The 15124-nt window shown below is 40.9% G+C and overlaps 1 protein-coding gene across 1 annotated transcript in view; it reads right to left on the bottom strand.

Moving 5' to 3' along the window:
* The window catches only part of LOC128661265 (uncharacterized), a 744180-nt gene that overhangs the window by 689813 nt on the left and 39243 nt on the right, over positions 1-15124 (bottom strand). Inside the window, exons 6-8 of the mRNA XM_053715539.1 lie at positions 10029-10142; positions 2725-2863; positions 2385-2627 (exon numbers count right to left, since the gene is read on the bottom strand). Coding sequence (XP_053571514.1) covers positions 2385-2627; positions 2725-2863; positions 10029-10142 — 496 coding nt within the window. The remainder of the gene's footprint in view (positions 1-2384; positions 2628-2724; positions 2864-10028; positions 10143-15124) is intronic.

The raw sequence follows: 15124 nt of genomic DNA on the forward strand, positions 1-15124 counted from the left end.
CCTCCCTGCCGATTGCAGCTATGTAGCTGGCAAGTGACCGCAGCCTGTAGCCACCCCTGATGCCTGACAGCACCAGTACTCAGGGTCCCACCTTGTAGCAGAATCCAGCTACCAGACTAGGTAGCTCTGTCAGAGTGTCCTTCCTCTGCCTGGAACAGGCTGCTATGTAGCCCAGGAAAAGCGATTTTAGCTGGAACAAACCCGAATAACTAGACAGCCTAGCATTCAGGTTTAACAGGAACTCATTTTATTGAAAACACACACTCATTTTATACAGTCAGCTCATCTTGATAAGACCCTGGGACAATCCCACTATTTTCCCGCCATTCCCGCCCCTCCAGACAGCCCGGCACCTCCATAGGAGCCACAGTCCCACATAATCCCAATACATATGGGTGGCGGTTTCGGGGTAATCAGCAGCAGCACTTCCCAGGTGTCATTTTAAAACTATCGATCCCCAGATTTCACAGTCCAAAAATCAGCATGATTCGTTACTGGGGACCGGAGTTACAGTCCGATGAAGTTATGGGGTTAGGGGTGTCCAAAACCCCCGGTTCCCAAAGAAGCTCCCCTCCGGCAATTCCCCCACCCCTTGTACTCCCCAGGGGCTACTAATCCCCAAAAGAGCGGAGCTCTGGGGCACATGGTTGCTGGAGCGACCTGGGTTAAAGTTTGCGGGTGTTCTGCTGTCCTGTGGCCGACCGGGAGTTCCAGGAGCCTGGCCAGCCTGAGAGAGGTTAGGCGGGTGTCCGTTGTAAGGTGGCCGACCGGGAGTTCCAGGAGCCCGGCAAGCCTAGGAGGATTTTGCTGGTCATACACCAACTTTTCTCTGAACACAGAAACAAGCCAACACAAAGCAAACAAACAGCTTCCAGAGATGGTGGTTGCTCTGAGGAGCCCAAAACCACTGAGAAACAACAGGGGTGAGGTTGTAGGGGGGTGGGGGGTAGCCTTAGCCGTCTGATATCCATGACAGTTGTACCCACACCTGTTCACCAACATTTAGAGGCTGCAGGTCTTTGGCTCCCTTATTATATTGAGCAGCTTGCAATGAGCGCTGCTTCCTGCACAGGATTTGGTGCCTGTCATTCATCACTTGATCCTATCCTGTATTAACAGACTCTCTCTCATTGGAAGTAACGATTTAGTCCTTCGACCCATCAGTCTTTAAGCAGGACTGCACTCCATGCCTTGTGTTGGTGTGTTGCGATGATCAAAAAATGCTAGATAAGGATCATTTCAAGAAGTCACAGCTTTTTGCAGTAGTCTTTTGACTGTCTTTACTGCCGACTCTACTTTCCCATTGCTTTGCGGGTATCTTGGTGACAAGGTAATGTGGTCAAAGTCCCAACCCATACTGAAGTCTTTAAACTCCATTGAAATAAACTGTGGTCCATTATCAGAATATTCAGTGTCTGGGATTCCATATCTGGCAAAATGGGCCTTTAATTTTCTTATTACTGTGGTAGATTTTGTATCCTGAAGATGGTCTATCTCCCAGAAATTAGAGTCATAGTCCACTGTTATTAAATACTCCTTTCCTTGGAATGTGAACAAATCAATGCCAAGATTTTCCCACAGTCTTGTTGGGATCTCATGAGGAATGAATGTCTCTTTCTGTTGTTTAGTATCGAATGAATAGCATATGTCACATTGGTCGATATATTCTTTTAGCTGTGTATTCATTCCTGGCCAGTAAGTACTCTCCCTGGCTCTGCATAGACATCCTTCCACACCAAGATGTGAAGAATGTATTTGAGACCTAATATCTGTTCGGAGATCAGATGGAATAACTACTCGCTCACCTTTGAATAGAACACCATCCTTTTATTGACCTTATCAGTTTCTGGGACTGAGGCACTGTGTTGTATCTATGGAGCTGACAGAGGTTGACTGGATTTATGACACAATGCATACACTAACATTTGGAGAAAGGGGTCTTATAAACTATTTATGAGGGGTTCTGGCACATCAAAGAAAACACAAACACACAGTTCTTCTTGAAAAACAAATCTTTTTTAGCTCACAGGCTAAACAGAATTAACCCCTTAGCAGCTAAATCTTGAGGTATTCATGACATATCTGCATACTCTTTATTGATGGCTGACCAGCCCCACACAGTGACACAGTGGCATCTGGGTGGTTGCCATCTTGTTCCACGTTTAGGATATTTTGGTGTTGCACTGAGATCAGATCCATAGCTTGTATAGCTCTACTTCCTAGTATACGATTACACAATTACAAGAAACTCAGTCTGATATAAATTTTAGTTGCATGGGTTTCTTATTTTGAGCTTACATATCCCTATTGGTTTCAGTATGATCTTATTATACATCCGTTGCATTTTATCACAATGTAGAATTTTAGATTTGTCTTTTACCAACCTTGCTGGTATGACAAGACAGTCTGCTCCACAATCCATTTGGAATCCTACGGCTTGTTGGTCAATTAGCATGGTAGCAAACAAAGCTGATGGAAATTTGCTTACTGTTTTCTTAAGTGTACAAATCTGAAAAGCTGGTTCCAAGGTCAGACCCAGAATGTCTTCATATTCCTCTAAGTTTTCAGTCTCTCTATAGACAGCTTGTACTGTTGTCTTTCTTTGTTGTGTATTGGCATGGCACTGGCTAAAGAAATGATTTGCTTAACCACACCCTTTACATTGCTTTCCAAATGCTGGGCATTTTTCTTTCAGTTTCTCATGATGCTTTCCACTATACATACACTGTATTGTCTTGTCTGGAGTCATTGTCATTACCCTTCCTAAGGGTGTAACTTGTGTCCATCCCATGGACTGACACTGCACTAGTGCTGGAACTCTCAATGATCTTCACCCTCTCTTTAGACAGCTCAGCAGCTCTACCTATTTGAATACATTTTCCAATGTTAAATCCAATTCTCTCAGTAGGCATTCCCTAAGTTTAGAGACTCTTGTGCCACATACAATCCTGTCCCTGATTAATGAGTCTCTGATATTACATAAGTTGCAAGTGGCTGCCAGTGTACACAGGTCTGTGACATAAGCATCTATTCCTTCATCTTCCCTCTGACTTCTTGAAAAAAAATTATATCTTTCCACAGTCTCATTTTGCTTTGGCTCACAATAATCATCAAATGCTTTAATTAGCAGAGCCAGTGTGGGAGCTATTGCTTCTGGGAGAAGGGTGTCTTTTATCTCTCTACCTTTTTCTCCAGAAACAACTTTACCTTAATCTCCTCTGGTTTTTCAGCCATGATTAGGTCTGTGTATAGAAGAATGTCTTCTTTCCATCTCTTCCATGCCTGAGACAGATCCTTGCCTGAAAATCCAGCAAACGTGGTGGTTTTAAACTTTCCATATCCTCTTTTGGTGTATTTCTCAAATAACATCCGCTGCCACCATGTATAAAGCTGCTGTTTATAAGATAGTCTCTCAGACTCCTGTATAAAGCTGCTGTTTATAATATAGTCTCTCAGACTCCTGTATAAAGCTGCTGTTTATAAGATAGTCTCTCAGGCTCCTGTATAAAGCTGCTGTTTATAAGATAGTCTCTCAGGCTCCTGTATAAAGCTGCTGTTTATAAGATAGTCTCTCAGACTCCTGTATAAAGCTGCTGTTTATAATATAGTCTCTCAGACTCCTGTATAAAGCTGCTGTTTATAATATAGTCTCTCAGGCTCCTGTATAAAGCTGTTGTTTATAAGATAGTCTCTCAGGCTCCTGTATAAAGCTGCTGTTTATAAGATAGTCTCTCAGGCTCCTGTATAAAGCTGCTGTTTATAAGATAGTCTCTCAGACTCCTGTATAAAGCTGCTGTTTATAAGATAGTCTCTCAGACTCCTGTATAAAGCTGCTGTTTATAAGATAGTCTCTCAGAATCCTGTAAAAAGCTGCTGTTATAAGATAGTCTCTCAGACTCCTGTATAAAGCTGCTGTTATAAGATAGTCTCTTAGACTCCTGTATAAAGCTGCTGTTATAAGATAGTCTCTCAGACTCCTGTATAAAGCTGCTGTTATAAGATAGTCTATCAGACTCCTGTATAAAGCTGCTGTTTATAAGATTGTCTCTCTGGCTCCTGTATAAAGCTGCTGTTTATAAGATAGTCTCTCAGTTGGACTCCAGTATAAAGCTGCTGTTTATAAGATAGTCTCTCAGACTCCTGTATAAAGCTGCTGTTTATAAGATAGTCTCTCAGGCTCCTGTATAAAGCTGCTGTTTATAAAAGATAGTCTCTCAGACTCCTGCACAAAGCTGCTGTTTATAAGATAGTCTCTCAGAATCCTGTATAAAGCTGCTGTTATAAGATAGTCTCTCAGACTCCTGCACAAAGCTGCTGTTTATAAGATAGTCTCTCAGATTCCCGTATAAAGTTGCTGTTATAAGATAGTCTCTCACACTCCAGTTGCAGTTTTAACAAATTTTATTAAAAAAACATCAATGTCTGTATAACTGCCTTACTCATCAACTATTTCCTGCTGAACGGCAGTGTAACATATATTAAACTTCCCCCTGGAACCAAACACTATCTTTTTTGGTTTAATACATATTGATACAGTGATCACTCCCGTGGATTGGCTAAAATGCAAATCTGTCAAAAGCACTGAGATAGGGGGGCAGTTTACAAAGACTTAGATACAAGGTAATCACAGAGGTAAAAATTGTATTAATATAACAGTGTTGGTTATGCAAAACTGGTGTATGAATAATAAAGGGATTATCTTTTTTTTTTTTTTAACAATAAACTTTCTGGAGTAGACTTTATGTATAAATTAACTTCTATTTTTAAATTAACTGTTTTTCTTTGTATCCTTTGTTGACATCATTATGTACATATCCTACACTATTGGGGGCTAGCTGGGGATTGGTGGGTACACACATATGTGTTTAATTAACTGCTAGTGGTGCATTACTGCTCTGGAGCTGATTCTAACTAAGTTATATGTAAACAATAGGGCATTCATTTCTTTTTGTAGTTTTGTGTCCTTTTACTGATCACAGATATATGCATAGTATTTATTAACCCCTTCAGTAGCACAGGGATTAACACAGTGTTTATTATCACATTACCTGGTACAGGCTACTGCATTGTATCTGTGTAATGTGTATATAATCAATTAAAGGGGCAGTGTAGTTAGATAAACTGTTATCCCAGGAAGCATCTAGATCCTTAAAACTTATTGACACACAGTATTTCATCCACGCTAACAAGCCTGACAGAATGTTAGCTTGTAGGTTGAAAGATACGACTAGGCTCGTAACGATCCCCCAGTTGCAGAAGCCGGATGGTTCTACCACTAGTCACCCTCAAATTATAGCAGACACCTTTGCATCATTTTACCAATCATTATATGCACTCCCCCGAGGGGACAGGAATCCCTAACAATTTGAAAACTACCAGAAATTTTTGGGCCATGATGATTTGCCTAAACTAGACACAGAAGATGTAGATGGGCTAAACGCACCTATCACATTAGCTGAAATTAGACAGACAATCAAACACCTTAAAATCAACAAAGCACCTGGTCCGGATGATACCACCGGTATTTTTTATTATTAAGAAATTTCTAGATGAATTAGGCCCCTTATTGGTGAACACCTTTAAGCATATGTTAACAGGGGGATATATCCCGAAAGAATTCCTACTAGCTCGAATCTCAGTAATTCCAAAGCCGGGCAAAAACAAGCAACACTGCAAAAATTATCGTCCTATATCCTTAATTAATCAATACATTAAGATTTTCTCCAAAATTTTAGCTACCAGACTCAACAAACTAATGCCTAAACTAGTCCATCCGGATCAGGTGGGGTTCATAGCGAACAGGGAGGCCCCGGATAATGTGAGGAAGGTGATAGATTCGATTAACCTTGCGTCGGTTAACAGGATGCCTTCTCTGTTCCTTTCTCTGGATGCAGAGAAGGCATTCAACCGTATCTACTGGGACTATCTTGATAAGGTGTTGGATGCATTTGGCATAACGGGAAAAGCGATCTCTACGATATATTCTCATCCCTCAGCTTTTGTTAAAATTGCAAATGGTACTACACAGGGATGCCCTCTCTCTCCGCTTCTATTTGCCCTGTGTATCGAACCCTTAGCAGCTAGCATCAGACAGAATGTAGATATTACAGGCATACCTATAAAGGCTAAAGAATACAAAATCATTCTTTTTGCAGATTACATTATTCTCTCGGTTACAAGGCCACTTATTTCTCTTCCAATACTGTATACCATTATAGATAAGTTTGCTGCAATATCAGGTTATAAAATTAATAAGGATAAGTGTGAGGCTATTAGTGTAAATTTGCCAGCACACACTAAAAAACTCTTAGAGATTAATTTCTCTTTCTCATGGGCTGAGAGGGGAATGAGGTACTTAGGAGTGATGCTTACAAATAGGACTGAAGATCTGTATCAATTAAACTACGTGCCCTTGATATCGCAGATTAAAAACTTGCTACGGAAATGGGAAAAGTTGAAAATCTCGTTATATGGCAGAATAATTGGTATTAAGATGACAATTCTCCCAAAAATATTATATCTATTTAGGTGCTTACCAGTCTCTGTGCCATCCAAAATGCTAACACAACTGCAGAAAGATGTAATTTCGTTTATTTGGCAAGGTAAAAGAGTAAGAGCTAATAGACAAACTCTTTGCAGAAGCAGAGGAGGGGGAGGGATGGGATTACCAGATTTTCTAGCGTATTACCACGCGGCCCGGGTGGCTCAGCGTTATGGCATAATAAGGTTGATAATATTCAGTGGGTACGACTAGAGTCAGATATGGTTGGGGTGGAGCCAATTTATAAGATTTTATGGACTAAGAGAGCTCATAGGCCTAACATATGGAAAACTTTTGCAACAGTAGCACATTCCGTCTCGTTATGGGACTTTTTGTCCACTAAATTTAAGTTAATTTCAGATACTTCTAAGGCAATGCCACTAATAACACTTTCTACTACACTGGACGTGGGGCTTCAAAATAAGTGGACCAATAGGGGGTTGTACAGAATTGCTGACACCTTAAGGGGACAGAACTTTATGGACTTTAACACATATGCTAGCCTCAATGAACAAGATAGACCCAGTTGGTATCAATATCTTCAGTTGAAGGCAAGAGTTAACAAGGTGATAGGTAACTCATACAAAGGGAACACCACATACTTAGAGCAAATTTGCTTAGCTAGACAGAGAATGAGAGGGACTATTACTGGACTGTATACCATTTTTAACTCTTCACTAATGACTCATAAGCTCCCTTTTATGCTAAAGTGTGAAGAAGAATTTCAATTTATATGGTCATTTAAAAAAATGGAATGATGTATTGTTTAGGGGACCCTCCTTTTCTATATGCGCTCATTTAAAAGAAAATTATATGAAGACTGCTTTTCGTTGGTACTTCTACCCCTCAAGACTTCATAAATTGGAGATGAGTAATAGAAAATGTCTGAGAGGGTGCGATGAGCTAGGTACCTACTCAAATATGTGGTGGGATTGCCCACGGGTAGCAAATAACTGGGCCCAAAACTTTAATCTATTGGGCAACATTTTTGGGCGCACTTTAAGAGTGTCGGCCTCTCAAGCCCTTCTGCATGAGCCTATTCCAGGGTTTAACAGGGCACGTAACAAGTTTATTTTTACCATCTTTACTATAGTAAGATTAACAATTGCCCAGTACTGGAAAGTTGAGATCCCTAACTTTCAGATTATCCTAAATAAAATTGGATACTATTACCAAATGAGTAACAATGCAGCTATCATGCTTGACACTGAAGAACAGTTTGTCTCTGTCTGGGAACCATGGATAATGTTTTCTGAAGCCAGAGTTGTTGGTTGATAACCCAAGGTTCTGGGAGTATTTATTGTTTAATGAGTTTGGTTCATAATGTGATATGAAATGTACGGTAAAATTTATTGATGTTTAAAAAAAAAATGACATGCTGACCTGCCGAGACTTGCCTCAATGTATTTCAAGTTCTGTTGATGTGACAAATGCATTTACTTTTTTATGTAACTAATAAGAAAAATTCAATAAAAAACATTTCAATTAAAGGGGCAGTGTAGTATAAAATCATTTCCATTAAGTGTTTTTAATGACTTATTATACCAGCTGCAGAGTATATAATATGTGATAAATTGTACCTTTAGCTTTATTTTTAATATGTAATAGCTGTTTGCAACGGGCTGAGCTTCCAAGGTGAACCTTATTACCTTATCTCTTTATTATTTTTTCTTTTATAACCCTTCTTGTTTAAGTAGATTTTCTATTGATAGTACTTGAAATAAAATTTGTTAACATAACTAAAATAAATAAGAAAAAGTAACTAAAATCACAGCAAATAAAAAAAAAATCATAAATAAATGTTATTTAAAAGTAGAAAAATATACAAAATATAAAACTGTAGTGGTTCTTTAATACTATATAAGGATATCTGTGCATTTGTGTCCTCAAATTATTATTATTATTTTTTTTTTATTTTTTTTTAAGTTTCAAATTTTTATTAGTAAAGATTTCTCAAATACAATAGTGACATAATAAACAATTTGGAGCACGCAGGCTCCTACAGAAAGTATGAACAGAGAAATTGGTACACTGAAAATGTGTCAGGTCAGAATGTGTTCATAAAATGAGAAAAATGAACGAAATATAGTTCGAGTCAGATGAGGTGGGTTAACTGGGGTGGGGGGGGGGGGACTGGGGAGGGAGGAAAGGAAGAGTTGTTGTTAGAGGCAGAGGTTTAGTTCACATGCGGATGGTACATGGAGAGGGTTGCCTAGTGTGTGTTTACTCTAGAGTTCGGGGTCCAAGTAATGGTGTGGTTAGATTGCCAGTCTGCCCACACTAGTTCAAATAGGTCTGAATTATTTAGAGAGTAAAAGATAGGTTTCTCCATATTGTAGATGTATGCCATATAGTTTAGGATGCATGAACATTTTGGGGGCGTCTCGGTTTTCCATGCCTTGGCTATTGTCGCTTTAGTAGCTGTTAGCAAATAGATTGCTAGATATGCTTGGTGTTTAGGTAATTTAGTAATGCCTATGTGTAAGAGGGCATTAGAAGGAGTTATAGGAAGTGTTATGCCTAATCTCCCTAGCGTACGGAAGCAGGTACTCCATAAGGGTTTTAACTTGGGGCATTCCCACCATATGTGTAGAGAGTCTCCTTTTTTGCCACAATTACGCCAGCATAGAGGAGAGGTAGAGACAAACATTTTGTTAAGTCTCGCAGGGGTAAGGTACCAGTTCGTTAAGAGTTTGTAATATGTTTCGAAGAGTGTGACACAGTGCAGTGCTTTTTTAGTGAGGGAAATTACATGTTGCCATAATTGTGGGGGCAGAGTCAGGTTCAGAACTGATTCCCATGTGAGCAAGTGAGGAAGTTTATTCTCAGGGTCTGTGTTTCCTATTAAGGTATAATGCATTGATAATGGTCTGTGAAGTTTGTTACCTTGTTGCCAAGTCGTTTCCCAGAGTGTACGGGGTCGGTGTAACTCAGGTTGAAATCCCCAGCTAATAAGAAAGCTCTTTAGTCTTGTGTATTCATATGTCATGTACCTGGGTAAGTTGGAGCCAGCCTTTATTTCTGAGAGTGTCGTGAAGCGCGGGTGAGGGATGTGGGGCGATGTGTGGATAGTGTCTTAGCTTATCCCACATGGCGAGGCATTCTCGTATTATGTTATTGCTAATGTCTGTGGTACGTCTTAGGTGGGCAGGAATCCAAATTAAATCGGGTAAAAATATATGGTTTGGGAGGGAGGCTTGTTCTATGGTTTTCCATTTACTAGGGGAATCTTTCGCACCCCATTGCGAGATGTGGGTGAGCATGGCTCCTTCGTAGTACCTAGTTATTGATGGGGAGGCTATACCTCCTCTACTAAGGGGGCTTTGAAGGATTTTATGCGCCACTCTGGGGGGTTTGTGTTGCCATATATATTTTGTAAATTCACTCTGAAATTGGTGAAGGAGATATCCCGGGATACGGAGAGGTAGACATCTAAATAAATAAGTAATTTTAGGTAGAAAAGACATCTTAAGGGCTGTTAACCTACCTATCCATGAGATATAAGTGTAGTCCCATTTGTCTTTTAGGGTGCGCAGTTCGGTTAAAAGGGGCAGGTAGTTGTCTTTGATCATCTGAGGGATATTATTCGATATCTTAACGCCTAAATGGGAGATGAAGTTATTGACGCAGTGTACTCTGTATTGGACTCTGAGGGTGTCAACTGTGTTCTGTGGAATTCCCCAGGTAAAGATTTCTGTTTTATCTAGGTTTAATTTGTAAAGTGACATATCTCCAAAGGAGTCTAAGATTTCTATCAGTCTCGGGAATGAAGATAGGGGGTCTGATGAGAATATTGTGATGTCGTCTGCAAAGAGTGCAATTTTGTGGATAGTGCCATGTAGGCGGATGCCATCAATTTTTTTATCTTGTCTGATTTGTTCTGCTAGTGGCTCGATTGCCAGGGCAAAAAGAAGGGGTGAGAGTGGACACCCTTGTCTGGTGCCATTAGATATTGGGAAGGGGGGTGAGGCAAAGCCTAGGCCTCTAACTACTGCTGTGGGAGTGGAGTAAAGGGCCTGTATCGCTTTGATAATTTGATCTGGGAAACCAAAGATTTTAAGGGCTTCCCATAAGTAGGACCATCTAACGCGGTCAAAAGCCTTCTCTGCATCCAATGAGATTACAGAGAATGCCCTATTTAGTCTGGTGGATTCAGTGCAGATGTTTAAGAGACGTCTAGTATTGTCTGGTCCCTCGCGATGAGGGATAAATCCTACTTGGTCTAAGTTTATGAGTTTCGGGAGTAATTTAGATATGCGTGTAGCAAATAATTTAGCGTAAATTAATCAGGGAGATTGGCCTGTAATTGGAGCATAAAGATGGGTCTTTTTGGGGCTTAGGAATAGTAATCACCGTTGCTTCCAAGAATTCCTGACTAAACCTACCCTGTTCTCTAGCGTAATTAAAAAATCTTAAGAGTAGTGGGGTTAGTTCATTTGTGTATGTTTTGTAGAAGGCTGCTGAGTAGCCATCTGGGCCCGGAGTTTTGAAAGGTTTTAGATGCTTTATTACGTGTTTGATTTTCTTAGAGGTGAAGGGGGATGAGAGTGTTTCTTGGTCGTCAGACGACAATGAGGGGAGATTTAAGTTGCGAAGGAAGGAGCAAATCTTGTCAACAGGAGTTAGTTTGTTACTTGCATTTTTTTTCTAGATTGTATAGGTTTGAGTAAAATCTCTCAAAGCAAGTACCAATGTCTAAGGGTTTGCGGTATGTCTGGTTCTCAAATTGGATCTGGTGAATTCTTGAGGTACTCGCCCTGTTTTTAAGTTTATTTGCTAGTAGTGTATCTGCTTTGTTACTCTTGTGGTAAGTAATCTGTTTCAGTTTAAATAAATTAGCCTGGGTGCGTTTTAGCTCTAATTGGTTAATATGGTTTTTAATCTGTATAATTTGAGCTGTGGTTTCATCTGAGGGTGTACTTCTGTTTAGGAGTTCTAGACGACGCAATTCGATATGAGATTTGGAAAGGGGTAGGCCAGATAGTTTTTTGAGATGAGCTTGTTTTTTAATTATGAGACCCCTAAAGGTGGCCTTTGCCGCCCCCCATAGTGTGTCGTCTCTGACCTGATTATTGTCATTAGTTTGGCAGTAGAAGGTTATGTCTTTTCTCAAGGTTTCCTTAAATGCAGCATCCTGTAGGATGTCATGCGGGAGGCGCCATGAAGGCTTCACATTATGTCGTTCCGCTGAGCGGAGAGTTACTGTAACTAGGTCATGATCAGACCATGGGCATAGGGAGATGGTAGAATGTTTGACTTGGTCAAGGGTTTCTGCTGAGCAAAAAACATAGTCGAGTCTGGAGTATGTTTTATGAGGAAATGAGAAGTGAGTGTAGTCTCTATCCCTAGCGTGAAGTGAACGCCATACATCGAAGTAGCAGAAGTGGGTAATAATTTGTCTGAACTTTTGGGAGAGTTGAGCAGGAGGGGTGGCATGTTTTGTCTGGGTAGTTCTTTTTCTGTCTAGTACTGGGTCCCAAGTCATGTTGAAGTCCCCCGCTAGTAAGACTCTGCCTATTTTTATCCGGTCAACTGTGTGTAGGACCCGCTTGAGGTATCTAGGCTGATGTGAGTTAGGTAGATAGATAGAGACTAAGGTGTGATCAGTATGGTCTAGCTTACATGTTAGAATGAGAAATCTAGATTGGGGATCTTTTAGGACTTGGATTGGTTCATAAGCTATTCTTTTATGGATTAAAATTGCCGTACCTCTGGCTTTTTTTGAAAAAGAGGTGTATTCGAGGACAGTGTAATCTTTAGATATTGTGTAAGGAGGGTTGTCTAATGACCAATGTGTCTCCTGAAGGAATGCTACGTCAGGGTTATGGAATTTGAGTGATCTAGCTAAAAGGCTGCGCTTATGTGGGGAGTTTAGGCCTCTTACATTATGGGTTAGTATTTTGAGGGGTGGCATAGGGAGGTATGGGGAGCTGGTCAGGTCTTTTAATAATAAGAGTCAGTGTAGGTGGGGAGGATAAGGGGAGGGGAATAGGCAACAGATAGAGTGAGGGAGAGTTAGCGAAAATAGTTCGCTATGGTGGAGCCCTAGTGTGGGCTGCCTGTGGGGGGGCGAGAAGCGAACAGAAACAGGGGTCTTTGAAATGGACCCTGCTCCGCAGTAATCATTGTAAATTAACTTGCTATTACATATGAGCAATACTTAAATTAAGACAACAACCTTAAAATAACAATCAAACACATAACTTAATTGTACTATCTAATAGTAAACTTTTTAAACTTTAACTCAATCTCAGTTATGATCTGTTGGAGACAGGTCAAACTTCCAGGTTAAATGGAGTCTAGGTAAGTTCCATTAAAGGTTACCAGACGTGTTTTTACGGTGGGTTAGTTTTAGGTTTCTTAGCTCTTTGCTCTCTGATAGACCATTCGGGAGCCAAAGCTCTCAGCTTTGGGTAGGTCGACTGTAACGGTGGAGGTTGCTCCTGGTGTAGGCCCCATGTGGCCAGGAGAGCCATACCTTGAGGTATGGAGTTGATTGTGTGGCTCTGGTTATTTCTGGTGACCACTAGATTTGTAGGATGGCCCCACCTGTACTTAATATTAGCCTTCCTGAGTGTCAGAGTAATTTGTTGAAAGGTTTTACGGTACTGTAGTGTATGAGTTGAAAGGTCAGGCAGGAGTTGAACATCCTTGAATTTTTCTGGCATAGGCGGTCTTTTGAAGGCTGCTTGTATAAGTTTGTCTTTGTATACGTAGCTGTGAAAGCAGACAATTACATCTCTTGGTTTGTCGGCGGGAGCAAGTCGTGATCTTAAGGCTCTATGGGCTCTTTCCATTGTATCAGTGTGTCCATCTGGGGTGCCCACGAGTACTGTAAACAGCTCCTTTAGGTAGAGTTGGAGATGAGTATTCTCTACAGTTTCTGGGATGCCCCTAAAACGGATATTATTTCTGCGAGATCTGTCTTCAATGTCTGCCATTTTAAACTCAAGTTGAGTCATCTGATCTGCTAGGGTTTCAGAGTAAGTGAGCAGGTTTGATTGGTCTACTGCTAAATCATCCTGTTTCCGCTCTAGTGCTTCAACCCTTTCTCCAATCTCTGAAATTTCCTTTTTCAGTTCCGCAGAGGACCGTTGAATTTCCTGGGTGATAGAGCGTGTTTGACTGGCCAACATATGTTGTAGGGTAGCCTTAGTAATGTAATGATGTGATGGCGCTTCTGAGCGCACACTGGAATGAGATTCAGCATCGATCGACTCAGGGTCGCTCATCTCCTCGTTGGTGACAGGGTTAGATTCCTTTCCTGATTGAGTAAAATGATCATAAACAGTCTTCTGAGTGTTAGTGGAGGGTTTCCCCTGTCGTCTGGGCCCATGGGGCATTGTGTTAAGACTGTTAGGTATGTCTGTAAGTTAAAAATTAACACCAACCTTCTATTATAGAGCACTCTGAAAACAATCTGAAAAGTATAAAGCACCGTATAGTAAAGTTTACTAAGTCTGATATGTATTGCTAGACTGCGGAGCAGGGGTCAATAACACCTTCTATATTTATGACATTTTGTTACAGCATCACATAATAGGTAGAAATTGAACCTTTCGGTCCCAACATACAAATGTAAGTAGATGAGTCACTGGCACCCCAGGGAGTGATGGGATACGACTATGTAGAAGGGAAAAAGGAAAAGGGAAGTGACCAGCCCAGACTGGCTGGACCGGAAAGGGAGAGGTGCCAGAGAGGAATAACAGACAGTGTAACTCAGCAGAATACTGAGTAGGGGTGGTTAAGATACCCCGCTATTAAGACCTTAAGTTGTTAGGTCAGGAGTGTAGGTGTAGATGATGTTCCTCAGGATATAAGGTTTCAAAAGGTGTGTTTCAATAGGGGTAGTGCTATGTGGGAAGATCAGGCTATGTGTAGTGAGTGTGTTTGCTGCAGCGTGTCAGTGTGTGTGTGGCTAGGGGAGCGTGTCAATATGTGTGTCTATGTGTATGCGCCCCGGGGAGTAAGTGTTGGTTAAACTACTTGGTAGGTTTAGGTAAATATATATGTTAGGTTAGGTCACGAGAGCCTTTAGTGAGAGACCAGTATTTCTTAGCCTAACTGTCAGCACATCATATAAATGAAAAGTTACACCAGTACTTATCGTGAAACACTTAAAAACCTGTGGGAGAAAGATGTATGATTAAGGCAGCAATATAAAATCACACTCCACCTCAGGCTGTGAACCTGAGGACAATGAAGCTGTCGCAGCAGCTGGCATAAATAAAAAAGAGAGTAATGTGATAATGTCTCAGTAGCATGGGGTGTGCAAAATCTCACTCCACAAGAAGAAAATAAGGTTGTGTTAAGTAACAAAGGATACGCTGTGCACACTTCGCTGCAAAATGTGGCTGTAGTGCCCAGTTCTCAGGGTCTAGGGTATGAGTATGTCTCAATCACTTGGGCCCCGGTTAGGGAGGTAAAGCAAGTTAAGTAGTCCTTTCTAGTGCTGAAGACACTTAATTTACTGTGTATAGTCTCTGCAGGGTTTGTTGAAGGTCCCAGGCAGGATGGGGTCAGTGATCAGTCCCAGTGAGTTGGGGCTACTTCTCCGGCTGAGGTATATCCTGTATGTGTGGC

The sequence above is a fragment of the Bombina bombina genome, chromosome 5, assembly GCF_027579735.1.
Source record: "Bombina bombina isolate aBomBom1 chromosome 5, aBomBom1.pri, whole genome shotgun sequence".
In the NCBI taxonomy this organism is placed as follows: Eukaryota; Metazoa; Chordata; class Amphibia; order Anura; family Bombinatoridae; genus Bombina; species Bombina bombina.